This window comes from Danio rerio, chromosome 7, assembly GCF_052040795.2.
Source record: "Danio rerio strain M-AB ecotype USA chromosome 7, GRCz13ab, whole genome shotgun sequence".
Lineage (NCBI taxonomy): Eukaryota > Metazoa > Chordata > Actinopteri > Cypriniformes > Danionidae > Danio > Danio rerio.
This window is the reverse complement of record NC_141027.1, coordinates 7,866,749-7,894,462: the sequence shown is the minus strand read 5'-3', so window position 1 is coordinate 7,894,462 and position 27,714 is coordinate 7,866,749. Positions and strand designations below refer to the sequence as shown.

At 38.1% G+C, this 27,714-nt stretch overlaps 1 protein-coding gene across 3 annotated transcripts in view; it reads left to right on the top strand.

Annotated features, from left to right (window-relative positions):
- Positions 1-7,398: 7,398 nt before the first annotated feature.
- Positions 7,399-27,714, top strand: part of LOC101886695 (protein mono-ADP-ribosyltransferase PARP14) — a 35,740-nt gene continuing 15,424 nt past the window's right edge. The window contains exons 1-12 of one of the 3 annotated variants that reach the window (XM_087260155.1): positions 7,399-12,230; positions 12,367-12,494; positions 14,191-15,696; positions 16,057-16,287; positions 16,360-16,581; positions 16,681-16,738; positions 16,990-17,136; positions 18,565-18,624; positions 21,583-21,759; positions 21,930-22,112; positions 25,226-25,357; positions 25,460-25,875. In XM_087260155.1, coding sequence (XP_087116281.1) covers positions 12,062-12,230; positions 12,367-12,494; positions 14,191-15,696; positions 16,057-16,287; positions 16,360-16,581; positions 16,681-16,738; positions 16,990-17,136; positions 18,565-18,624; positions 21,583-21,759; positions 21,930-22,112; positions 25,226-25,357; positions 25,460-25,875 — 3,429 coding nt within the window. In that variant the 5' untranslated portion in view covers positions 7,399-12,061. The remainder of the gene's footprint in view (positions 12,231-12,366; positions 12,495-14,190; positions 15,697-16,056; positions 16,288-16,359; positions 16,582-16,680; positions 16,739-16,989; positions 17,137-18,564; positions 18,625-21,582; positions 21,760-21,929; positions 22,113-25,225; positions 25,358-25,459; positions 25,876-27,714) is intronic. The other 2 variants (XR_015495062.1, XM_087260156.1) reach the window with 2 other exon arrangements.

Below are 27,714 nucleotides of genomic sequence, written 5' to 3'. Positions count from 1 at the left end.
TCAGTAAAGGCACAGCTAAACAGATGTGTTTTCAGTCTTGATTTGAATGTTCCTAATGTTGGAGCACATCTGATCATTTCTGGAAGCTGATTCCAGCAGCGAGGGGCATAGTGGCTAAAAGCCGATTCACCCTGCTTTGACTGAACTCTTGGAACTTCTAGTTTATATGATCCTAATGATCTGAGTGATCTGTTAGGTTTGTATTCAGTGAGCATATCTGTAATGTATTCAGGTCCTAGGCCATTTAGTGATTTATAGACCAGTAGTAATACTTTAAAATCTATTCTGAATGTAACTGGCAGCCAGTGTAGAGACCTGAGGACAGGTGTGATGTGCTCTGATTTCCTGCTTCTGGTCAGAATTCTGGCTGCAGCATTCTGGATGAGCTGCAAGTGTCTGACTGTCTTTTTGGGAAGGCCAGTGAGGAGTCCATTACAGTAATCCACCCTGCTGCTGATAAAAGCATGAACAAGTTTCTCTAAGTCTTCACTAGAAACAAAGCATCTGATTCTTGCTATGTTTTTGAGATGATAGTATGCTGATTTACTGACTGCTTTGACATGACTGTTGAAACTCAGATCTGACTCCAGAGTCACAACACGATTCTTGACCTTATTTTTTGTCGTTTGACCTTTAGTGCCAAGGTACGCATTTACCTTGAGAACCTCATCTTTGTTTCCAAACACAATCATTTCAGTTTTCTCTTTGTTTAACTGAAGAAAGTTTTGGCACATCCAATTGCTCATTTCATCAATGCATTGGCAGAGGGTGTCAATGGGGCTGTAGTCATTAGGCAGTAAGGCTAGGTAGATCTGAGGCCCCGTTTACACTAGTGCGTTTTAGTTTTAAAACGGCGTTGTAGAATGAAAACGATCCGCGTCCACACTCGCGTTTTACCCAGCGTTTCTGAACAGCTCTCCGTCCACACCAAAACGCTGAAAACGCACATCACGTGATCACACACACACTCTCGGGCAAGCGCTCCAGCATTTCTACCCAGATGAGAGCTCTGCTTGTCGGACTGCTCATCACGCATCTCCCGCTGGATCTAATCTCACTATTCAGCACCATTTGCTGAACGTGATATTCCATTCATGATGTTGTCTTTATCTAACGACATAGGCCAATTCCCTGACTTTGGTCATTGGAATCTATTAAGTTACTTGTTCACGGGTAACATGTTTTGGTTAAGCGCAAAGATAAGTTAATGTTTAATCCAGGTACATTGACTGATCGCTTGCCTTTATTTCCTATAATGTATAAACTTATTGTATTGTTATACTTTTATAATTATCGATTATTAAAACTAATATTCAGCAAAAGAGAGGGTGTATTTCGTATTTTCACTGAAATTGAAAGGAGGCAGTTGTTATCGGCTCCGTTTTGTTATAAATATCCACACAGTGAAGATGACGCTCATATATGCAGCACGACGCCTTAACATTTCTGCTGTCTGTTTAGTTGCTAATATTAAAATGAAAATAGGCAGTTCCTTAAATCATGTTTACATTTTATTGTTGAGAAAGTGAAACAACGTAGCCAAGGTGATGTGAATGAAGTTATAAAGTACACTGTTCCCTTTGAAGATTTACCCGTGTCCTCGGTATGTTTTCCATATCAAACTGAGAAGGGGGAGACTGCAGCCTTGATCAAACTTGCGAAATCTTAACTTACAAGAAGAGGATGCGAGACTGAACTGTGTGGGCTACTTAATATTGAGGAAAAGCCCCAATCAGAGAGGCGAACGTTTGCAGCCCCGCCTCCGTTTTCAGATGTCTCCGTCTTTCCCCATCCACACTGAGACGGAGCAGCAGCGTTTTAGAATGAAAACGGCCCCTCCAGCGTTTTCAAAAAGCTCCGTTTTCGGCGCTCGAGAACTCCGGCGTAGTGTGGACGGATGGCGTAACCGTAGCAAAACTTATGCGTTTTCAAACTAAAACGCACTAGTGTAAACGGGGCCTGAGTGTCATCAGCATAGCTGTAGTAGGAGATTTGGTTCTTTCTCATTATTTGGATTAGAGGGAGCATGTAAAGGTTGAACAGGAGAGGTGCCAGAATCGAGCCTTGTGGGACTCCACACGTCATGGGTGTCCACCTCGACCTATGGTCACCTATACTGACATGGTAACCTCTACCTTCAAGGTAAGATCTAAACCATTTGAGGACCGTGCCAGACAGCCCAACCCAGTTTTCCAGCCTATCCAGAAGTATGCTGTGATCGACAGTGTCAAATGCAGCACTGAGATCCAACTATACCAGCACTGTTATTTTACCTGAATCTGTATTTAGGCGTATATCATTGATTATCTTTATAAGAGCGCTCTCTGTACTGTGATGTGCTCTGAACCCCGATTGAAAATTGTCTAAACACCCCCTGAAGTTTAAGAACTTGTTAACCTGGTTAAAAACAACTTTTTCAATGATTTTGCCAATGAAAGGGAGATTTGAGATTGGCCTGTAATTGCTCAATAGGGTGTTATCCAGGTTGCTCTTCTTCCAGAGGGGTTTAACAACTGCAGTTTTAAGTGAGGTTGGAAAAATCCCTGAGAGAAGTGAAGCATTTACCACTTTTAGAAGATCCATTTCTAAACAGGTAAACACCGTTTTGAAGAATGATGTGGGGAGCGTGTCAAGACTGCAGATTGATGTTTTCATAACTTGCACAGTCTCTTCTAAGATTTTGCCGTTAATTGCCATGAAATCAGACATAATGTCTGATTTCTTAAGTTGTGGTTGAGCTTGTTTGAAATCGACACAACTTGGCTGATTGGATGAGCTGATTGCCTTTCTGATATTATTGATCTTATCAGTGAAGAAATGAGCAAACTCATTACATTTGCTTTCAGAGAGGAGCTCACTTGGAATCCGATTGGGGGGGTTTGTGAGTCTCTCTATCGTTGCAAAGAGTGTGCGAGCATTATTTAAGTTGCTGTTTATAAGGCTTGAAAAGAAAGTCTGTCTAGCAGTGTTTAGTTCCATATTAAAGGCATGAAGACTGTCTTTACAGATATTATAATAGACTACTAGTTTCGTCTTTCTCCACATACGCTCAGCTTTTCTGCACTGTCTTTTCATCATTTGTACTCTAGGTGACCTTGTCCAAGATCCCTTTTGCCTGCCAGTCATCTTCTTGACTTTAACAGGAGCAATGTCATTTATGACATTCTCAATTTTAGAATTGAACAAATTAAGGAGAGCATCAACAGAATCTGCAGATATACTTGGTGCTAGTGATATGGCCTTCATAAACTGCTCACTGGTGTTCTCATTTATGCATCTCTTTCTGACAGAGACAGATCTGTCTTTAATAGCTGGAGTGATCAATATATCAAAAAAGATACAGAAATGATCAGATAGTGCCACATCCTTAACAACAGTCGATGAAATGTGTAAACCCTTAGTTATAAGTAGATCAAGAGTGTGTCCACGATTGTGTGTGGGTCCTTGAACATGCTGAGTCAGATCAAAAGTGTTAAAAACAGTCATCAGTTCTTTTACAGCATTGATTTCTGGATTATCAATGTGAATATTAAAATCCCCAGCAATACTAAAATAATCAAATTCAGAGGTTACTATTGATAACAGCTCTGTAAAATCCTCAATAAAAGCTGGAGAATATTTTGGAGGTCTGTAGATAATGATCAGTAAGATGCGTGGAGCACCTTTTAGTGCTATACTCAGATATTCAAAAGACAAATAGTCACCAAATGACACTTGTTTACATTCATACACATCTTTAAACAGGGCAGCGATGCCTCCACCTCTCCTATTAACTCTGTAAACACTCAAAAAGTCAAAGTTTAAAGGAGCTGCTTCATTCAGAACTGCTGCGCTACAACTGTCATCCAGCCAAGTTTCATTTAAAAGCATAAAATCAAGGCAATTTTAACTTAACAGTTTTAGCTGTTTTTTCTATAGTAGTCTCAGATCTACATTTAATAGACACCAGATTTGAATGATTTGCTATACGGCCTGATGAAGTCTTTGGTTTTCTGTCACTTAACACAACACATATCTGCGTAGAGAAAGCTACAGACACACTGGGTTCCTGCTTGTTCTGAAAACATTTGATAAAGACACTGTTATCTAAGCAGGTCTCCGACACACATCACAGAGAGCTCTTGTGTTCACCAGCTGAAGATGGGGCGTTGTTGTTTGGGCCCTGGCGGTGTGATCGGAGGGCTCTTCCAGGTGGGCTCATAGGTGGTTGTGGAGCAGGCCGCTTTTTGGTTGGTAACTGGGGGCTTGCGGCAATGGAGTGTGAAAGTTTAGTTCCAGCATACACCAGTTCCTCCATCTTTTTTGAAAAACCCAAGAGTGGTGAACATTGTGACAATGAGAACGTGTCCGGTGACAGAGGCTGTGCATCTGGAGATTCTGTCTGCAGAAATATGTTTTCCTGAGGATCATTTTTGAGTGACGAGACTTGATGCTGTTCTGATGCGTCACAGTCTGCCTGTGTTGAGCAGAGCGCAACTGATAGTGTCTCTATCAACATTGGGTGTTTTGGCTGCGTGGCATTATCACTGTCCTTGGGTGATTTGTCAGCCACAAGTCCACTCAGGAGCTGATTTGAGGTCCTGTGGTCATCCGGACATTTGCTAGGTGTGTGTGTAGTTCAGTGGCATACACAGCTGATGGATGATTGAGGGAGAAAAAAATATTGTCCTTTAGCACCTTTGCACCAAGTTTGTTTGGATGAAGGCCGTCTGATGTAAACAGTTGTCTTTGGTTCCAGAAGAGATTGAAGTTGTCGATGAAATTCAGTCCTTTCTTGTTATATGTTTTCTGTAGCCATACATTTAGACCAAGAAGCCGTGAAAACATATTTGTCCCTCTTGCAGGGAGTGGTCCACTTATGAACGGCTGAACCTTCAATCTTTCAGCTGTTTCCAAGAGCTCACAGAAATCTCTCTTGAGCAGTTCTGACTGTTCCTTCCGAATATCATTCTTCCCCACATGGATGATAATCCGTTTTGCAGTCTTGTGCTTTTTCAGAAGTTCTTTGTTTACATCAGAAACTGTTGCATGAGGAAAGCAGTATGTCATAGTAGATTTGCTCCTGAAATTCTTGATTATTGAATCTCCTACGACTAGTGTTCTTATCTCAGGTGTAATCGGAGCAGAATGCCGCTGTCTAGTCGGCCTTGAGCCTCTGTTCCATGCAGAATTAGTTGCTGAATCATGCGATCTCTGTCTGACTGCATTTGGGGATTCTTCACCCATATTACTCAAAACTTCATATCTGTTCTGAAGCTGTATTTGAGTCCGAGCTGTATTTGGGGTAGAAGACGCTAATGCGGCAGCGTATGATCTGACCCCACGAGTACCCTTTGGTCTCGCACCTTGTTTATGCCAATGCTCATTTTCAAAAATTCTTTTCTGTTTTTCTGTGCTCAAAACAGTAGCAGGAACAGATTTATGGGACTCACCGGCTGTGTGCTGAGAGAATCCACAATGAAGCTAAAGTTCTGGTCGGATCGCAAGCAACTTTGTTTCAAGAACTGCAATCTTTTGTAGAAGTTTGTGGCAGTTTGTACAGCAGTGAGAATCTGAATTAATCCGATCCAGAGGCATTTTCACAGCCGTGTCTTCCCGTCTCCGGAATGTAAGCAGCTGGTAGCGGGAGGATTGTTTAGACGGTAATTTCCCTCTTGTTAGTAAAGCTATATTCCAGAAAGTTTGTAGAATCGATGCTGATCTTCAAGCCGTGTTGCTTGAGCACTGTGCTGATAGGCTCAAGTTAAAATTAGGGTATAAGATATAAAAGCAAGAGTGCTAAGAGCGGAGCAGTGGGCAAAGACGTCCGAACAGTAGCAAAGCAGGAAGTAGACTTGAGTTGCCTTAACTTTTTGGATTTTACAGTGTAGTATTTTATTTGGAGGTAATACTAAACATTACCACCAGATGACATACAGCCTCCATTGGTGAGTATATAATGGTGCCCATATTTCTGGACTGAGTATCATGAAGCATGTTTTAAAACTTTAACATAAGTCTTTCACAGCATATGTGCAACATTTTTATAAGATTTTCAGCCACACATTATTATAATGATATAAAGTTCACAGAATTAAACTATCAACCAGGACTTTTAGCTCAGTAAACTGCTAATTAGCTTCTTATTAATAGTTAGAAAGATAGTAGTCGGGTTTGGGTGTTGGGTAGGATTAGGAATGTAAAGTAAACTCATACCTTATAAGTGTTAATAAACAGTTAATATCTTTTTAGGCAGGTAATAAACCAGCAGTAAATGGTGTAAATTGTTACGTAATCTAAAGTGTTACCCTAAAGTGTTGTGCAGGTCTATGCTGATCTAACATTGTGATCTGCAAAGTTCACAGTTTTATCGATTACAACTTAATCTAGGCTGTCCTGGCAACAGCTGTGCGTAATGTGACTTGCAAAAATGGAGAAGTAGTGATGAAATGCTGGTTTCGCTGAAACCACAAGCACTTCTGTCTTAACATTTAAGTTAAAGGCAAGGGTGTAGATTCGCTCTTGACATTGGTGTGGATATACATGCCTAGAGCACATGCACTGAATAGCACAAATTCTGTTTTGAGCCTTTAAAAACATAAATAAAGTACATAATACTGTAAAACAAACACTTAATATTACAAATAAGAATCCCGTCCCATGCTGCAAATGTCAATTCACATGATTTTACTGCAGTCAGGCCTTGAGGAGGTGTGAATGTAGAGAGATTTAGAGAGGTGTGTGACGCAATTTAACAGTTTTATCCCGATTATTGTTTTTCATAATCATGGAGGTCAAAATCAAAACTAAATTTTAATTCATTGCACTGCCTTGGTTAATAGTATTACGATGAGCTAGTAGCGAACCTGATTTAGTGGATGTGTAGGTTAAAAGTTGATGGGGCAATACTATATTTTGAAGACAATTAAACTATTGGTAGTAACATTTCAGTAATTGGTGGAGACATGTCCCCTCCGTCCATGCTAATTCTACACCCATGGGAATAATGATGGGAGAAACAAAGTTTTTCAAATCTTTTTAACTATTAAATCAGTTTCTTTACTCAATTAGCTTGAAACACCACATGCTGCAGAAACCTGACTGCAAAATTGCAACAAACATTCAAAGTGTGTATTAAGATTGTGTCATATCACATAAAGATGAGGAACCCAATTGCAAGCAAAACAAAAAGTCTTTTAATATTGTTCTCACAAACAGACAGGAAAATGGTGAGTGGCTGGAGACACTGAACAGGTGAATAATAATAGTGGTGGTCTGGTTCGGCAGCACGGATCAAATGTTCATAATACTCATCAACAGAGCAGATAAAACATTCATCATAGAAGAAACCGGGATGTCTCAGAAGTAACTCATCAACAGAGCGGATCACACATTCATCATAAAGAAACAGGAAGCATCAGACTGCAACATGGAATACAACCAGACCACTCATCACCAGCGAAGAGAGGAGCCTGACAAAACACAAAGAACCGTGAGCAAACAACGAACTGACAAAGTGAGACAGGAACGCTGAACATTTATAGGCACAAAAATGCGCTACACCTGTAGTGCGCTGATTATCAGTTGAGCGGCGCTACGGAATTGTTCCGGTAACAAAGAGCATGTGACCACTCAGCTGATGACATGAAAAACAAACACCCACTGACAGCCACGCGACACCCACACAAACACAGAGAGAAAGGCACACATACTCAGAAACACGTATCATAATAATGAACTGTCACACAACGCAGACACTTCAAATAAGGAGCAGATGAATCCACAACCGTGACAGATTGCCATTATCAAGCACACTTTAATCTTTAATTTAAGATATAAATGCACTTACTGTAGCATGTTATCTAATATCACTACATATTAAGGGTCTGCATTATGTCTTTTTTCAAAATATCAGGCCTTATATTGTTTGTTCCGTTCATTGTGGGCTCTCCGAAAAAGGACAAAAGACCATTAACTATGATTCCTTTTAGTTTTGTCTTATTAAACCTCTTCAAACTGATATGAGATCAGGTAAAAACTCTTAGACATGTTCAGTGATTCACCACTGGGGGACGATATGAGAGATAATTGATAATAGTGATAGTGATGAGTGATAATAATCCATCTGGATATTATCATATTAGACATATCGCTACCCAATGGAGAACCATCAGATTTTCTATATATTTTTTAACAGTAATGATGAAACCAGCCTCGTTAACTGAGATCATGTGACTTCAAATCATGTATGCTCCAAACCACTAATCTGATGTGAAATATATGTTATGTTTTAAAGCTTGGTGTAGCAGTGCTTCAAATGCAGCTATTACTCATGAGATGTAGACTTGAATGTCTTCAGCAGCATAGCAGTGATTGGAAAACAATTCATTCATTTGTTTTCTTTTCAGCTTAGTCCCTTTATTAATCTGTAGTTGCCACAGCAGAATGAACCGCCAAATTATCCAGCATATGTTTTATGCAGTGGATGCCCTTCCAGCTGCAACCCATCACTGGGAAACACCCATACACACTCATTCACACAGATACACTTCAGACAATTTAGCTTACCCAATTCACCTATAGCTCATCTGTTTGGACTGTGGGGGAAACCGGGGCACCCGGAGGAAACCCACACCAAGACGGGGAGAACATGCAAACTCCACACAGAAATGCCAACTGATCCAGCAGAGGCTCAAACCAGTGACCTTTTTGCCACGACAGCACTACCTACTTGTTTAAACTACTTATTTAAAATGTTGAAACAACACAATTCCTAAAATTTTTGGGAGACAACTTAATTGTGTTGTGTATAATCCACTTACATTTATTAAAAATTATATTTGTTTTGGACAACATTAAGCAATTATGTGGAACCCAGCATTTTTACAGTGCTGTGGACTGAACATAAAACAATCAAGCTTTCTCAAAACCATAAAGAATATGGTGTTTATTTAGCTCATTTTGCATAAGTAGTTTGAAAAAGCCTCAAATTATTTTTTATTGAGTGTGTAATTGGGAAAAATCCTCAGCAATTTCTACATTTTTTTTTATTTCAGCTAAGTTAAAAGAAATAAGTCTCTATCCAGAAGCAAAATGTAATAGGAAATACTGTGAAAAATGTCCTTGCTCTGTTAAATAAATGTTTGGAAATATTTGAAGAACAATGAAATCAATAATTTTGGACATTTGTTGATTGATTTGTTTTCAATTAGGTAATTCATGCATTCAATAACACATCTAAAGGTGGGGTACTGGTGTTCACTAAGGGGGTAAACTGAGACTCTACCAGTTAAAAAAGCACTGAAAACAATTTGGCAGAATGAGTATACTGTGCAAATAATAGTAGTTTTAGATGGATTGCCAAGAAAATAAGACAAGCAACGTACAAATAAGTCTTACAGTGGCGATTCCTATAATACATCATTGGTTGTTTCAAATAACAGTAGCTGATCTCCGGGTGCTTTTAATGAATGCCAAGGTGGTACAATACAGTATATGAGACACAAATATTAAATATTACTCCAGTCTATACAGTCTGGTCAAAAACTCCAGACTCCTTTTACAAGGCAGCAGCAGGATGTATATGAAGTTTATTTGCAAAAACACATATTTTTTCGAGATATCATGTTTTAAGTTTCGCATTGGAGTACAGTTGCAAAAAAACATGATTTATGGAAATTACTAAAAATGTTAGTTCAAATATCATGTTTTTACATTAAGTAAAACAATGAACACATGTGCAATAGGGGAATTGATTCACTAAATTCGCCGTAGTGTATGTGTATAAATGAGTGTTTATGGGTGTTTCCTAGTGTCGGGGCATCCGCTATGTAGAATGTATGCTGGATAAGTTGGTGGTTCATTCTGCTGTGGTGTCCCCTGATTATTAATGGGACTAAGCTGAAAAGAAAATGAATGAATGAATGAAATTGGCCATAGTGTATGAGTGTGTGTATGAATGAGTGTCTATGGGTGTTCACCAGTACTTGGTTGTGGCTGGAAGGGCGATTGCTGTATAAGAACACAAGCTGGAATAGCTCATTCTGATGTGGCGACCCCTCATAAATAAGGAACTAAGCCAAAAATATATATATATACCCTTTAAAAAATTGAGACTGTTAAGAGATGATGCCAATTTTACTGTCCACGAAAAGGATAAAAACACAATGAAGAGATGTGTTCCAACTCATTATGTGCATTGGATGGTTTTTATAGTGATTTTCTTTTCTTTTTACAAGACAGGACTTTATGTTTGAAATTTTGTACAAAATTTATAGTAAAGTGGAAGATAAACAAAAGTTTATAAATACCTATTCATGTACAGGAGCAGAGGTGAATGAGTTGGCAGCAAAACTTGCTCTGAGAAATGCTGTTGCTTTCAATTAATGTTTTCTTCACTAAGTCAGTTTAATTGTGATTGATCAAATAGGCCTGTCGATAGAAAGTTTGTGAAGAAATTTTATGCTCCCTTGTAAAAGTATTTTGTAGTATTTTTAAATCACAAAATATAGTATTTTATTTTTATACTCATTTTAGCTTCTGTATTGTGTAGTTTATTTTGATACATGTAAGAATGAGGCATTGGGTATATTTTCGTATATTCGTACTGCAATGGTACTGAAGTACTACAACTATAATGCAGTACCGCTACTGAGATACAACTGAAGTACTTCTACATTAGAACTGCAGAACAACTACTAGTTTTCCTGCTTGGTGGGCAATGGTTTCCAAATGAGGTTTCAGTACTTTCAGTTGTATTGCTGAAGTACTGCAACCATATATTGTATCATATATTGTATAAAGGAGCAGGTTTTTTTTTAAGTGGATTGGAGTTTGTGTATAAAAAGTCAGACCAAAAGTACAAACAAATATGTTAAAGGGGGAGAAGAAGTGGCGCAGTAGGTGTGTGTGAATGAGAGTGTATGTATGTTTCCCAGAGATGGGTTGCGGCTGGTAGGGCATCCGCTGCGTAAAAATGTGTCGGATAAGTTGGCGGTTCATTCTGCTGTGGCGACCCCAGATTAATAAAGGGACTAAGCCAAAAAGAAAATGAATGAATGAATGAACATGTTAAAGACCAATGGCAGCACATTATTGTATCAAGTATATAAAGTTATAATGTTATTAGAAAAAAAAATTTACAATCACAATTGAGCAAAACAGTGTGTTAAAAATCGAAGTTTTTAGGGAACAAATATAGACATGAAAAGATGATTATTTTTGTTTAAGTGTCAGTAGACATAGGTTGTATGGTCAGAAGGATGATTAATCTGTCCATCACTTGCTCAAAACACAGAAAAAAATGCTTATATTGCATTCATGGCATTGTAACTTCTCTTCGGTTTAACCAAGATTGCAACCAGTGTTTCATGCACTTTTTTTCTCCTTTTAGTTTTACATCGCTGTATGAAAGCCTCCTAGCACTGCTCACTTGTTGGCCAATGTCTCTTAATATTGCAGCATTTATTTAACAACAATCTATAGTTTAGATTTACCCCTCACTCCTTGTTCCTTGATTTTGTTTTGTAATCAATATTGTAAATCAAGGAAATGCAAGCGCAATACAGTTGAACACAAAAAAATTATTAGCCCTCCCTTAAATTTTTTTATTATTTTTCGAAGTGATGTTTAACAGAGCATTTTTTACAGTATTTTCTTTTATGTTTTACTATGGAAGAAAGCCTTATTTCGTTTAGTTTGGCTGAAATAAAATAATTTTGTCTTTACACTGAAAAAATGATTCAAAGATGATTTCCTGGATTTACTTAATGCTTTTAAGTTAAGTAGTTGTAAACAATTTATTTGGGCTGAATCTAAACAAACAAATTCAGTTGAACATTCCTATATTTAATTTGTTTGTTTAAATTCAAAACATATAAATTGTTTGCAACAATTTTGCAGACAGCATTTTTTCACTGTAAATAGTTTCTGGGACTCTCATTCAAGCCTAACTGCATCAAGAGGAAGCTGGAGGAGTGTCCTGTTTAAAACCACAGTCTGTAATATGAGCCAAAGCGAAAGTGAAAGCATGAAAGCCCCTACAGTTTATAATCACACGAAAGCACAAAACAGCAGCTGAAAGATGGAGAACTACATGTACGATGTGTGTTTTGAAGCCGGTAATCTCTCTGATTCAGCACTTAAACACATTAAAAGGTACTTTAATGTAAGGCGTCTATCTGGAAGAGGAGACTGTGAAATCTACGAAGTGGATAAAGACATCTACAAGATCAGTTTTACAAGTAAAAAAGGTAAGCATGCTTTATTTACTTGTTTATATTTTCACTAGGAAACTTACAGTTGCATCTCACTTAGATAAACTAAAAAAAAAACAATAAAATGAAATATATTTATCATCTTGATAATTTATGATTTTTGTATTCACAGACCAGGAAGCAGTGCTAGCCCGAGGAGATCATGTCATCAACACACCTGAAAAAGAGGACATCCGTGTTTCAGTAAGGTGTGACAATAATGCTAAAAGCAGAAAACTATCAAACGCATCTGCTAATCAGGTGAGAATCACAATCATAAACAAACTGATATTTAGCTTGGACTTATAACTCTGTTTAAATTTGTTTTCGGCTAATATAAGAGGGCAAAACCTGTTTTTCCTGAAGCCAAGACAAAGGCTGACTCCCTACATTCTTGCAAACAATACCCTGAGAAGTTCTTATAAATCACTTGCTTTACAATAATCATTGCATGGGTCTGTTATAGAGATGTTTACAATTATTTGATGATTGATTGATTGTCGATAAGCCTTTAATCAATAGACCTTATCAATGACCGATTAAGCATGATTATTTTAAGGATAACTTATGACTTTGCACATTAAATTATCAAGTGTGTGCAGTTTACATTACCTTATGAAGACACCCTCTCGACATTACATGATGGGGGACACTAAAAACACTGAATGCGTGAGCACAGCCGAGAGTTGTGAAGGCTTTTTTTCTTGACATGCTCACCGTTGACATGCTTAACATGCTCACATACTATTATTTGTAACCGAAGGGGCGACTCAAAGTAACTGTCATGATAAAACGGCAGCAGGCATTCATTCATTCATTTTCTTTTTGGCTTAGTCTGAGTTCGCCACATCGGAATGAACCGCCAACTTAGACAGCATATGTTTTACACAGTGGATGCCCTTCCAGCTGCAACCCATCTCTGGGAAACATCCATACACACTCATTCACACTCATACACCATGGACAATTTAGCAATTTGAATAAATTAGGTAGGCTAAATTGTCCGTAGTGTATGAGTGTGAATGAGTGTGTGTGAATGTTTCCTAGAGATGAGTTGTTGCTGGAAGGGCAGTCGCTGCGTAAAAACACATATGCTGTATAAGTTGGCGGTTCATTCCATTGTGGCGACCTCGGATTAATAAAGAGACTAAGCCGAAAAAGAAAATGAATGAATGAATGAATGATCATAAAATGTGTCTGGGGCAAAAGTGCAAAATTCGTGCAAGTGAAATTACAAGTGTGGTTTATTCATAAACTAATTTCGAGAGGATCACATGCTTATAATCAACACGGCTGGCTCCTTGTTTGCTCTGTAATCAGCCCTATTAGATGATTACGGAAGCATTATAAATAACCCGAGTTTTTCACTCCAGTTATCTTCGTCTTGAAGCTCGCCCCCTTTCCACCCATACATCCTCCCACTTTTTCTGATCGGGCGACACGGTGGCCCAGTGGTTAGCACTGTTGCCTCACAGCAAGAACACCGCCAGTCCAACCCATCGGGCCGGTTGGTGTTTCTGTGTGGAGTTTGCATGTTCTCCCCGTGTTCGCGTGGGTTTTCCCCGGGTTCCCCGGTTTCCTCCCACCGTCCAAAAACATAAACCATAGCCAATCGACTAAAACAAATTATCACCCAATACAACCTGAGTTTACACTTCTCACGGTGACAAGCAGGGGAGTTCTCGAGACCTACCTGACCTCGAATTCCCCTCTCGTCCTTCTAACGGGAGGGAGCCCCGGGCTCGAGGATATTACGAGCTCAGGGCTCTCTCCCGGGACAGCATGCCAAATACGCTTTATTGATTATCAGCTAAGTGTGAACTCTTGAAAGATTAAATATTGTGTTTTCTACTGTTGGTTTGTCAAGCTCACTCACTTGTGTAAGGCACACTGGTTTTGACCTGTTGTGGTTTTATTTAATAATGTATGTAATTTTTTTTTTTTTTTTTTTTTTTAGAAATCTGCGAGCTCTAAAGGTGTGGAGAAGGTATTTAAACTGGACCAATATCTTCTACGATTCCTCAGTGACTGTAAGAAGCCATATTCAGAATTGGAGAAACTCCTCTCAGCTCTTTCTAGCACCTTTGAGATCAACATTGAGACTGAAGAGTTGGTGGTGTTGAGGGACCCAGCAGGTGAAGATGCTTCTTCACTAAAAGAATGGGAACTTGGTGTGGACCAAGTGATTGAGAACCTAAAGATTCACAATAGTATCCACTTTGAGTTTGAAAGAGACAAATACGCAATTCTAGAAGAAAACCATTTCCTCCAAAATGAGGACTTAAAAATCTATTTTGAACAAGGCTCATGTGTGGCTGTGGTGGTCGGAGAACGAAATCAAGTGGACAAGATTTTGAAATTCACAAGCGACCTGCAGGAAAAACAGCAGGTCAAAGAAGAGTGTCAGATCTCAGAGAAACGATTTGCCCTCATTAAAGAGCAGTTTGAGTCATGCATAAACTCGGATTTACCTGCACTTCAGATTGCACCAAAGCGAGCAGGTGTAATCCTTTTGAAGGGTCCAGAGAAAGATGTCCAAGAAGGAAAAGAGAAGCTTGCAAAGTTGGCACAAGGGATCCAAGAGAAGAAGATCCCATCAAAATATGCCCTTATGAACTTCTTGGATTCAAGCGATGGTATAAAACACTTCCAGAGAAGATTTCAGCAGAGCCTCTGCAGCCCAGTAATGCTCGAGACTTCAGGATCAGATCTGCTTCTGTTGAGTTTGTCTGATGAAGCACTTCAGGAAGCGGCCAGAGTCATTAAGAGAGACCTGAGCTTAGAGATTATACATTTGGAAAACACTCAGAAGTCATCAGCGTTTACTACGCTAAAGGAAGAGTTGAGTAAAGCGGTCAAGCAGGCCAATCGTGAAAGTGTAAAAGTGGAGCTTAAATACCAGAATGAGTCAAGCTCTGATGCCAAAGTGCAACTGGTCGGCTTCACTACTGAAGTTAATGAGCTGAAGAACATGTTACTTGAATATAAAAGAAACCATCAGATGCATGAAGTCCGTCTGGCGCTTCAATTCCCAGAGATGGCAAAGCATTTCTCTGAGATCATGTCAATGGCTGGTGTCAAGAAGAACAGTGTGAAAATAAAGCCAACATGTTCATCTTCCCCATGCATCCACCTTAAAGGACCTCACTGTGCAGTTGAGAGTTTAAAGGAAACCCTTGATTCATATCTCTGCAGTCTTGTGACTAAAAGATTTGAGGTGAAAGGACCTGGAGTTCAACAGTTTTTTCTAGGTGATGGTGCAGAGACACTGAAATTAGTGAAGAATTCTTATATGGTTGGGATTCTGCCCATCAATGATGAGCAACCAAGATATCAAGTGCCCAGTTACTCAACCAGCTTGAGTATTCTAGGCTCAGCATCTGCTCCATCAACCCATCAGTCTCCTGACTATGAGAATATAATACACATTAAAGTTGTGGTTGGAAGTCTTGAGCAACAAAAGGTATGTCTGATAAATTTATCTCCATTTCAGAAGATCCATATTTTAACATACTTAATAACCCCTTACCACTTAGAAAAACCCAAAGTTGCTTGGTTGATGGATGTACATTGTGTACAGCAATTTGCAATGTCAAGTGTAAATTTTAAATAAATTCTAGACACTTTTTAAGAATGTGCTTATGTTTATTTCCATTAAATATTTGCTCAGTCCTTCGCTTTTGTCTAATCTATGGTCAGAATGAAAACTGCAGACAGTCTTACCGAAAATAAGATCCAATTTCTGGACCGCTGTAATTTGTTCTTTAAAAACCACACAAAATAACGTAATTAATTTGTGATTTCTTTTTCATCATGAATACAGGCTGATGTGTTTGTTGTGCCAATGGTCCAAGCTAATATGACCTCAACATTGATTGGATCATCTCTGTTCAAAAAATCAGGACAGCAGCTTCAAACTAACTTCAACACTGTGAAGGGTCGTGGAACTCTTACACCTGGAGACGTGCTCATAGTGGATGCCACACCAGGGTTGGGATGCTCAAAGGTGTTCTTCATTGAATGTGCACCAAAGGGGAAAAAACTAACTGAAAAAGTAAGAGGAGAAAACCTGAACAGAGGGTGTTTTATAGTATTGATTTGATATATATATATATTTTTGTTATAGGTACTTCGCTGTGCGCTTGTCTGTGTTTTTACACTATGTGAGCAGAATTCTTTTGGTTCAGTTGCACTGCCGGTTATTGGACCTGGAGAAGTGTTGTCCATACCAGTCAAAGATTCTGTTAATATCCTTACTCAGGAGATCTGTAAATTTTTATCTCAGCCCACTGTTTTCCTGCACACCATCTATATCCCAATAATGCCTAATTACTCCCATTCTGAAGAGGTAAGCAATCAGTGTGTTACACGCTCTTCATACAATGAATTTTAGTAATTGTGTAATGGTACTTTCTAACTCTTTTTTTTTTCTAACTCTAATTTTCAGATGTTCGAGACAGTCCTTGGGAATTTCAGTAAAAAAATGGTGGACAAAAAAGGACAAGGTAAGAGATTTAATAGCAATTATAAATTGTGTTTATTAAGTACTGCTGTTTGGACTGTCGTAATCGAAGCAACAAATTGCAAAATATAAAAGAATTGAGTAGCTATTGCACATAAAAGGCAATAATATGAAAAAAAGTAGTTAACAAATTATGAACATTATCAGCATTTTAAATCTTCACAACAATCTTTATGAATCAGCAAAAATGACAGATGTGTTTTTATGCCTCCACATCTTCCTCTGTCACCACAGCTCTGTTTCTCTCACTGACCTCTGACCTTGATGAGGTCATCATGGCAGTAAATGGGATCCAACTTCATCTAGTGTTTGGTGACATCACTAATGAGACGACTGATGCCATCGTAAACACCACAGACTTTAAAGACTTCCAGACAAACGGTACTCATGCAAACCTTAATTTAATAGCCCAAACATCTTACATTTACATTTAGCAGACGCTTTTGTCCAAAGCATCAACAAGAAGAGGCAATTCATACAAGCAGTGCTAATTACAAAGAGCTGTTTGTGCTCAGAGAATTAAGTGCTAGTGTTAGGTTTATTTATTTTTTTATTTTTTTATTTTGAGAGAGAGAGAGAAGAGTGTTTCTACAAGTGGTTTGTTAAATGCACAATGTTGTTGTTTTTTTAATAGAGTGATTTTAAGAAAGTGTCTGGTGCAAATGTGCAAAACTAGTTTCAGTTAAAAGTGTCATAGATAAAAAAGTGTGTTATGTACAGATGGTTTGTCAAGCTCACTCACCAGGGGTCCGTTCTTCATACCTCGCTTAAAAGATTATTTGGCAGATCCTGGATCTTTTCATCTCGATAACTGATCTGTCGCTAATTTGGTTCTTCAAACAAGTTCGCAAATCAGATTAGAATGTCTGGATAAACCGATCTGAGATCGCTGCATGTGTTGTGAAGGACAGATCTATCGATCCTCGAAATCATGATCAGCAATGCAACGATTGGCTGACGGCACAGCAGCGTAATGACATCATCTGATTAATATTCAATTATCCATGTGAGCAAAATTACATCAAATTAGCAGAAACGGCTTGTTAAATATGACACACAATAACCTTCCACATTTGTTGTGAGCTGCAGGCTTTACACTTTCATGTGTCAAGAGTATTCATCATGTATGTCAATGCAAATCAGTGTATTTAGTTCCACATTTAGAGAAGATTTTCTTGATTATAGTAGCCGTTTTTTTAATCATTTTTTTAATAACTGGTTGTTTACAAAAGCATTATGATACTGATAAAGGCGTCTGCAACTTTTGTGAAGCATCAGATCACTGTCATGTTAACTGTCAAAGCATGTTTATGACTGCATAAATGTATTATTGCTTAAAAAAAACTCCATTGTACTAAAGCGATCTTCGATGGTGCAGATTGCATAAGTTTTATTAATATGTATAACTTAATTTATTTTATTAATAATTATAACTTTATATATATAGTTTAAAAATAAGTAACATTTTCCCAAGTGTATATAACTTTTACTGTAAGAAAAAAACTTTCTGTATTATCTTTGCTTGAACTGAGCCGATCTAATCCTGTTTATATGAATTGAACCTGCTCCCGATCAGGTTTGACCTAGCAGAACTGTTGCTATGACAACAATTCTCAGATCAGTTTTGAAGAACGAAACGATCCTGGATCATGTCAAATCGCCAATATCCAAATCCAGCTAACTGAGTAATCCACGTACGAGGAACGGACCCCTGAGGCACACTCAGAATTGATAATGTTATGGGGCTTTGTGTGAGATCTTTATATATGTTTAGACCCTAAATAAGTGTTTGTTTGTGGCCCTTTGCAGGAGTGTGTAAGGATATCCTTACAAAAGCAGGTCCCCATGTTCACGCTCAGCTGAAAGGTGGTAAGAAAAGTAAACTCCATTGACTCTTTTAAGAAAAATAGTGTTTAATTTATTTCATGTATAATTGGATATCACCAGTATATTTACAGTGTATAATTTTACTGTATATTCAAGTGCAGTATAAATAGCCTTTGTAAACATTCACAAACTTCTGTCACAAAGTTTTATGGATCAGTGAATAGACTCATTCAACAGGCTGGACAATGGGATTTTAGAATGGCTGAAGAAATTTCATACCCCAGATTTACACTTTAAATCTTTATACTTTGTCACTGTCCTTAAATCCATTAGGTTTTACTCTGTCAGCTATTGCTTTTTAATTATAAAAAACACCAAATATATATATATTTAAATATATTTTACAAATATCCGATCATTTCCTTCTGTCTCTCAACATCCACATTACTCCTGAGCCTACACACACTCCAACACTGGTTACCTTTCGCAGAAACCTACGATCTCTCTCACCCAATAGCCTATCCACCATTGTTTCAGACTCTCTTCCTCCATCTCACAAACTCACTGCACTTGATTCGAACAGTGCCACTAATACACTCTGCTCCACACTAGCATCATGTCTAGACCGATTATGTCCGCTTGCATCCAGGCCAGCCCGTGCCAGTCCTTCTGCACCCTGGCTCTCGGATGCTCTCCGTGAGCATCGCTCAAAACTTCGGGCTGCGGAGAGAATTTGGCGGAAAACTAAAAATCCTGCACATCTCTTAACATACCAAACTCTTCTGTCCTCTTTCTCAGCTGAGGTTACTTCGGCAAAGCAGACATATTACCGTCTGAAAATCAACAATGCCACTAATCCTCGCCTACTTTTTAAAACATTTTCCTCCCTCCTCTATCCTCCTCCTCCACCCGCATCCTCCACACTTACTACTGATGACTTTGCTACATTCTTCTGCACCAAAACTGCAAAAATCAGTGCTCAATTTGCTGCACCTACAACAAACACGCAAGATACACCACCACACACACTCACCTCTTTTTCTCAGCTCTCTGAGTCTGAGGTGTCCAAACTCGTGCTATCTAGCCATGCAACCACCTGTCCACTCGATCCCATTCCCTCTCATCTCTTGCAAGCCATCTCTCCTGCAGTCATACCAACACTGACTCACATAATTAACACATCTCTTGACTCTGGTCTATTCCCCACTACATTTAAGCAGGCTAGGGTAACCCCCCTGCTAAAGAAACCCAACCTGGACCATACGCTACTTGAAAACTACAGACCAGTATCCCTGCTTCCATTCATGGCCAAGATTCTGGAGAAAGTAGTGTTCAATCAAGTGCTGGACTTTCTTACTCAAAACAATCTCATGGACAACAAGCAATCCGGCTTTAAGAAAGGCCACTCAACTGAGACTGCCCTGCTCTCGGTCGTGGAGGATCTCAGACTGGCTAAAGCAGACTCTAAATCATCAGTCCTCATTTTGCTGGACTTGTCAGCTGCTTTTGACACTGTCAACCACCAGATCCTGCTATCTACGCTCGAGTCAGTGGGCGTTGCGGGCACTGTTATACAATGGTTCAGATCTTACCTCTCTGACAGGTCATTCAGGGTGTCTTGGAGGGGAGAGGTGTCCAACCTACAGCATCTAAACACTGGGGTACCTCAAGGCTCTGTTCTTGGGCTACTTCTCTTCTCCATCTACACGTCATCTCTAGGACCAGTCATCCAGAGACATGGATTCTCCTACCACTGCTATGCTGATGACACCCAGCTATACCTCTCTTTTCATCCTGATGATCCCTCTGTTCCAGCTCGCATCTCAGCCTGCCTGTTGGATATTTCACACTGGATGAAAGATCATCATCTTCAACTGAACCTCGCAAAAACGGAAATGCTTGTAGTTTCTGTCAACCCGACTGTACACCATAACTTTTCAATCCAGATGGATGGGGCAACCATTACTGCATCCAAAATGGTGAAAAGCCTTGGAATAACGATTGATGACCAACTAAACTTCTCTGACCACATTTCTAGAACTGCTCGATCGTGCAGATTCGCACTCTATAACATCAGAAAGATCCGACCCTTCTTATCTGAACATGCAGCTCAACTCCTTGTTCAAGCTCTTGTTCTCTCCAAACTGGATTACTGCAACTCTCTACTAGCTGGGCTTCCAGCTAACTCTATCAAGCCTCTTCAACTGCTCCAGAATGCAGCAGCACGAGTGGTCTTTAATGAACCTAAACGAGCACGTCACTCCGCTGCTAGTCCATTTGCACTGGCTGCCAGTTGCTGCTCGCATCAAATTCAAAGCTCTGATGTTTGCCTACAAAGTGACTTCTGGCCTTGCTCCATCTTATCTGCTCTCACTTCTGCAGATCTATGTGCCCTCCAGAAACTTGCGTTCTGTGAATGAACGTCGCCTCGTGGTTCCATCCCAAAGAGGGAAGAAATCACTTTCGTGAGCGCTCATGCTCAATCTGCCCAGTTGGTGGAATGAACTCCCTAACTGCATCAGAACAGCAGAGTCACTCGCTACTTTCAAGAAACTACTAAAAACCCAACTATTTAGTCTCCACTACACTTCCTAATCTGCAATTGCCTCTCTGAATATCACACTAACTGTACCAAAAAAAAAAAAAATATATATATATATATACTAATACTACTAATACTTCCCTTCTTAGACTTTACAGACCTGAAACTTGCTTATAGCACTTATTCATTGTTGCTCTTGGTTGTGTAAATTGCTTCCTTGTCCTCATTTGTAAGTCGCTTTGGATAAAAGCGTCTGCTAAATGACTAAATGTAAATGTAAATGTACTTGTGTGTGCAGGACAGTATATCTATATTATGTAAATGGTGATACCAAATTATAGTAAACTGTGACATATTATAGCCAAAAAGTATTAATCCAGTGGACTAAAAAAGTAACAGGAGTCTGAAAAAACTGAAAATGCAGATTCATATTTTCATCTTAAACCATCCTTTATCAGCTCAGGTCGCAAGTGGGCAGATCTTTACGACCCCACCGGGAGGCTTCCCATGTAAGACCATCATGCATGTTTGTGGAGAGAGAAGCCCCAGCGTCATCAAGACCTTAGCAAAAGAAATAGTGGTTCAGTGTGAGAGCGGCCAGTACCAGTCTGTGGCCATTCCTGCTATCTGTGCTGGTCAGTACTGTAGTTTCATTTGCACTTCATGCAACTGCCATTTCCTGTTTTACTCAGAAATGGAATTTTAAACATTTTAAATATATATAGTTTTAAGATTTTTTCTTTGCATGCATGATAATAATTGTTTTTAATAAAAGTGAAACATTTAATGTTTGTGAACTTAACAGGACAAGAAGGAATGGATCCAAATGTGGTGGCCAAGTCCATTCTAGATGGAGTAAAGGAGGGGGTTCAAGAAGTGAATCTTCAATATCTCAGAAATATTCGCATCATTCTGCTGAAAATTAATGTTTTCCTGGAATTCAAAGCAGTGGCACAGCAAGTCTTTAGTGACAATACACAGAAAACAGGTGATAATGGGCTATTTTTTTCTGTAATTTGCAATTAGTAGAATACATTTTTATAATTTGCATATGATTCTAACGTAATCTGCATCAGAGTGTAATTTTGAGCGTAGCATATGATCAGTGGGGCCCCTAGAAAATTTTCTTAGGGGTGGCCAAAAGAGGCCACACCAAATCTTGGGGTGGCACACACAAAAAAAATATAAGGTTCATTAGTTAATGCATTTACTAACATGAACTAATCATGAACAACACATGTACAGCATTTATGGTCCCACTTTATATTAAGTGGCCTTTACTAATATGTACTTACACAGAAATTAATAATTAGTTACAATGTTCTTTTTATGTAAATACATGTATTTACTGTGTACTTATGCTTGATTAAATACATGTTTGTAATTACATCTGTAAATAACTTCTGTAATTACATTTGTAAATACACTGTTGACCATTCCCTACACCTTAACCCACCCTTAAACCTACCCATACCATCAAACCTGTCCATAACCCAATCTCTATCCCAACTCAAGAGCACCACAAGTGTTCTCAAATACATTATAAACACAGTAAGTACATTGTATTTATTTTTTGATGCAAGTACAAAGTAGTTAAGGACACTTAATATAAAGTGGGACCGCATTTATTAATCATAATTGAACATTTACTAATGCATTATTAACATTCAAGTCCATGCTTGTTAACATTAGTTAATGCACCATGAGTTAACATGAACTAACAATGAACAACTGTATTTTCAATAACTAACGTTTACGAACATGAATAAACACTGTAGTAGATGTATTGTTTATTGTTTGTTCATGTTAGTAAATGCATTAATTAACATTAACTAATGAACCTTATTGTAAAGTGTGGCCAATGTATTTTTGTTTCTGGTAAATGAAATAATGTGGAATTAGTTCATTTAATTAATTACTCTTGAAATATTGCAATTTACTCCTTGAAATTATTCAGCAAGTAGATGTGAAAACCCAATAAAAATCAATATTTAATTTAAAAACACTCTTCATAAATAACTTTTCACAGGAATATGTTTTTCACATGCATTTATTGTACAGCATACAGTATGCGTGTATATGTATATGTGTGTGTGTGTGTGTGTGTGTGTGTGTGTGTGTGTGTGTGTGTGTGTACGTGTTTTTGTGACATATCAGGACACAAATCTGTATAATGACATGGGTATGACACAGGTATTACAAAAAGGAGGTGAAATATGAGGACATTGGTGACGTCCTCATTTCTCAAAATGGTTATAAATCACACTGAATGAGTTTAATCAGAGAGTAAAGCTGCACACAGTCTCCTGTGATGGTTGGGTTTAGGGGTGGGGTGGGGTGAGGGCAATACAATATACAGTTTGGACAGTATAAAATGAATGGAAACCTATGTAATGTCCCCACTTTTCACAAAAACAAACATGTGTGTGTGTGTGTGTGTGTGTGTGTGTGTGTGTGTCCCAAGTCTAAAATTAATGAAGATTAATGAGTTAATTAATAAAACAAACAAATAAACAAACTGAACAAAAGGCATTACTATATACCTTATAATATCAATTATCCATATTCCTTTTTGAGCCACAATATTATTAATGCAGCTTCTTCTATTGATGTACCTTAAGGTAAATTTTAAATTGCCATTGCTGTCTATTGAAGGTGTGTGCGTGCTGTCAACGATGACCAGGGAGGGCAGTGGTTGTTCTAGTTTAAATTACACCCTGGGCAAACCACCCCATCCGCCTGCAAAAGATGAATTGCCACTCTAAATTAATACACTTATATAAAGTAAATCGTATCCCAATGCTTTTACTAGGTTTTTTTTTTTTTTTTGCCCCTGCATATGATGATATAATGCACATGATATAATTAATATACTGAATGCATCAATGTTTAAATAAATATGCTTGCAAAGATAGAATGAGCTTTTTTATTACCCTGTCTGTTCCTAGATAAAAGGCATATTAATTTAATAAATTAGTTTTTCATTATTTCTATGCAGAGGCAGTACGATTTTGTTTAATTTTTAAAACATTGTTTTTAGAGGGTTTCTTTATCAGTTCTGCACATAACCTTTTTCAGTTTCTGCACCGCTTCTACCTACTTGTATAGTTACCAAAGGATGCAGTGCAGACAAGGGTAAATTAAAGCCCCATTTACACAACCAGTGACACACGGTGACAAAGATCCCGTTCAGAATTAGACAATTTAACTAGATATAGACAGCGACCATTGGTGGCCGTATTTGGGTGTGTTAAATGACAAGCTGAGAAACCTTTAAGATTTTGCAAATGAAAAGCGACTTCCATGAACAACAGCTAACAAAAGAATCAATAAATCTCACATGATCCTCTATCAGCTTCAGTACCAAACTGTTGTATTTTCTATGCTGTGGACCTACTGGCATTTACTGAAAGCCATAATGGAAAAAGAGCACACATATTTTTCTTGTTCATCTATGACATACTGTGAAAGTGATTGTTCACCCCCCAATTATTATTTTTTGTTCTTAAGTGGTTCCACACCTTTATGAGTTTTTTTTTTTTATTCGGTTGAACACCAAAGAAGATTTTTTGAAGAATACTGAAAACCTGTAACCATAGTAGGAAAAACAAATACTATGGAAGTCAATGTTTACAAGTTTCTTTTCTAACAGAAGGAGTCTAACAAGTTTGTGACAAATAAAAGGTGAGTAAATGATAACAATTATTAGTTTTGGGTGAACTATCACTTTAAGCAATTACAGTATGTACTGGTTCCATTAATATTTAGTGTTTTTTTCCTCAAGTGTTTATTTTCAGCTCAGAACACAGTGAATTCATTCTGTCTGTAAATATCATTCATAAACATTAACAAAATCAACTTTAGATTGGGAAAGCCTGCATAAAACTTCAGTCGCCACACAGGGAAAAAGGCAGCTACAAAGTTGCTGGTAGTGTGAATGGGGCTTTAGACCCAACAGGATTAACCAGATCTTAATGCTTACCAGTTGGACTTTGGTTCTTTAGCTATCACTACCATTGTAAAATTTTCAATTCTTGTTATATTTTCAATGCTTTGCAGTGTTTCCACAAGAGGCTCATTGTCAGTTTTTCATCTTTTCAGCTCCTGCATCACTTGTACCTGCCATTGTTACCACCAGAGGACACAGTTCAAACAGCAGCAGACCAAAAGCTTTACCAAAATTGAGCCGTTCCTTACCAGTTGGTTTGAACTTCAGTTCTTTAATGACACATAGTATGTCCATTGCATTATAAACCAAACATGCATTGTTTAACTTTTTTGTGTGCTTTTTCTTTCAGAAGCTTGTTTTCAATTTTTCACTTTTACCTTTTTCAGCTTCTGCATTACAACGGAGCAGTTCCTTACCAGTTGATTTGATCAGTGGATCAACATCATTGACCAGATCAAAACCACTTTCTTTACCAGCCACACCTGACTTGAGTTATCTATTGGTATCTTTGCCGGACACAGAGGACAAGGCAGCATTCCAGGTGATTGGTGACCGTGATAAAGACGTGTCTGATGCCTGTAGAGAGCTTCAGCGGGCGTACGACAGTCAGTGTTCAACACAATCTTTCCTCTCTGATGAGATTGAGCGTCTCACTAAGGATGAGCTGGACAAGCTGCTGTCTAAAGTAGATTCACTGCACCTTAAGCTAGAAACCAACAGCTCTGGAGAATGGGTGGTTAAAGGGCTAAGAGATGGAGTGAATGAGGTGGCGAGACTAATACAAGATGCACTTCGCAGACAGGTGAGATCGTAAAATGTCAAAATTCTGCCAAAAAAATGTTTTCAAGCAGCACAAATTATGCACACAAATGTATTTGTATAGCACTTTTCACAATAATTATTGTTCCAAACAGCTTTTAAAGGTGCACTTTGTCAATAAAATCAAATTTAGAAAAATTAAGGTAATTAGTGTCCATAACTTTAACTTATTAACTAGTAAATAATAGCTTTTAACAGTTAAAGTTATTAAATATATAAGCATAGTTAACCTGCAGTTATATAATACACAGGTCATGTCTATGTGTACACGTTCAATTAAGTTTTGTATTGAGTGTACGTATAGTCCTCGATGGTTGGCCTCATCTATTCTGAAGTCTTGGATCGCATCAATGGCACTATGCAATCTCTAGATGCCTCAAGTCGGGTATCCAACAATGAAAATCGGGTAGAACAATGAAAATAATTAGCGTATCGGCAGCTTATAATGTATTTAAACAAGAGAAACTGAATGTCAATGTGAAAATGAAGTGATATAAATAAAAAAGGAGTTATATAAACAAACATGGAAAAAAAAACAATACACAGAAGTGTTTTAAACAAAGTGCCTGGTGTATTAAGACATGAGGAGTGTGTCCTACAGATTGCAGTCAAGCCCACACTTCACCATTGCTTGACTCAAAAGATAGGTCTGTAATCTAGTTTTGAACTGATAGACATACCTGTCAACATTGGGATGTGAAGATAAGGGAATTGCCCACCATAATAAAGAATTTGTTTTGAGGATTTCATAGGAAGGGTGACGGCACCTGTAATGAAAAGGAAGAGACATTAAAAAGAAATTAAAATAAATTTTAATGTTTATTTCAAAGGGTTTTCATTCCTAATCTAAGCGAAAGCACATAACAGACTCACATTTAGGAGCAAGGGGCGACCCCTGGTGGTTCGGTGGTATGGGTTGCGTATAGAGAGGTTCGGCTTTTTAATGTTTATTTACCACCCTTCAGACTGAAAATAAGGCAGAAATACTGGAAAATACCTTTATGGGTTGATAGTGGGATAGAACTGTAAAGTACGGGAGAATCCCAGGGAAAATGGGAGGGTTGACAGGTTTGCTGATAGAGTGTGTCTGAGCCTCGGACATTATCAAGAAGGCTATTCCAGAGTTTTGTAGCCATATATGAGAAGGCTCGACCTCCTTTAGTGGACTTTGCTATAATATCAAATAATATCTATTTGAATGCATTTTTCTTTATCATAATTTATTTTCATGATTCAAAGCTGAGTGTCATTTCAGAAATCTTTCTAATGTGCTTCTTTTTTAACCAAGAAACAGCTATTATTATTATTATTATTATTATTATTATTATTATTATTATCATGTTATTGTTTTTGTTTTTTTAAGTTGAAATTTGTTTTGGTGATTCACATTCCCAGTGTATGCACCAACATAAATAGACTCTCATAATATCCTCAGTCCTTTTACAAACATATCCATACGTAAATAAGAACCTTGCAATTTTAATGTATAATTTTCTGTTACTTCCTACGATTTCCTCCCGATTTTTTTTTTAACTGTGCCATGTACAGGCTGTTATTGCATAAAAATTACCAATAGGCCTACAACTGATATAAGATCTCTCAGGGAGTCATTTTGAGCCAGTAATATATTACAAAATGTCAAAATAATATTTAGTGTTTAAGAGTGTTTTCACACCTGCCTTATTTAGTTCGGATGAATCATGCTAGAGTTAGTTTTTCCTCTTGGAGCGCTTCGTTGGGCAGACGTAAATGCAGCAATCGTTTTCAAGTGCGCACCAAAAGCGGACCAAAAAAGCGTACCAAGAGGTGGGCACTGTACGCT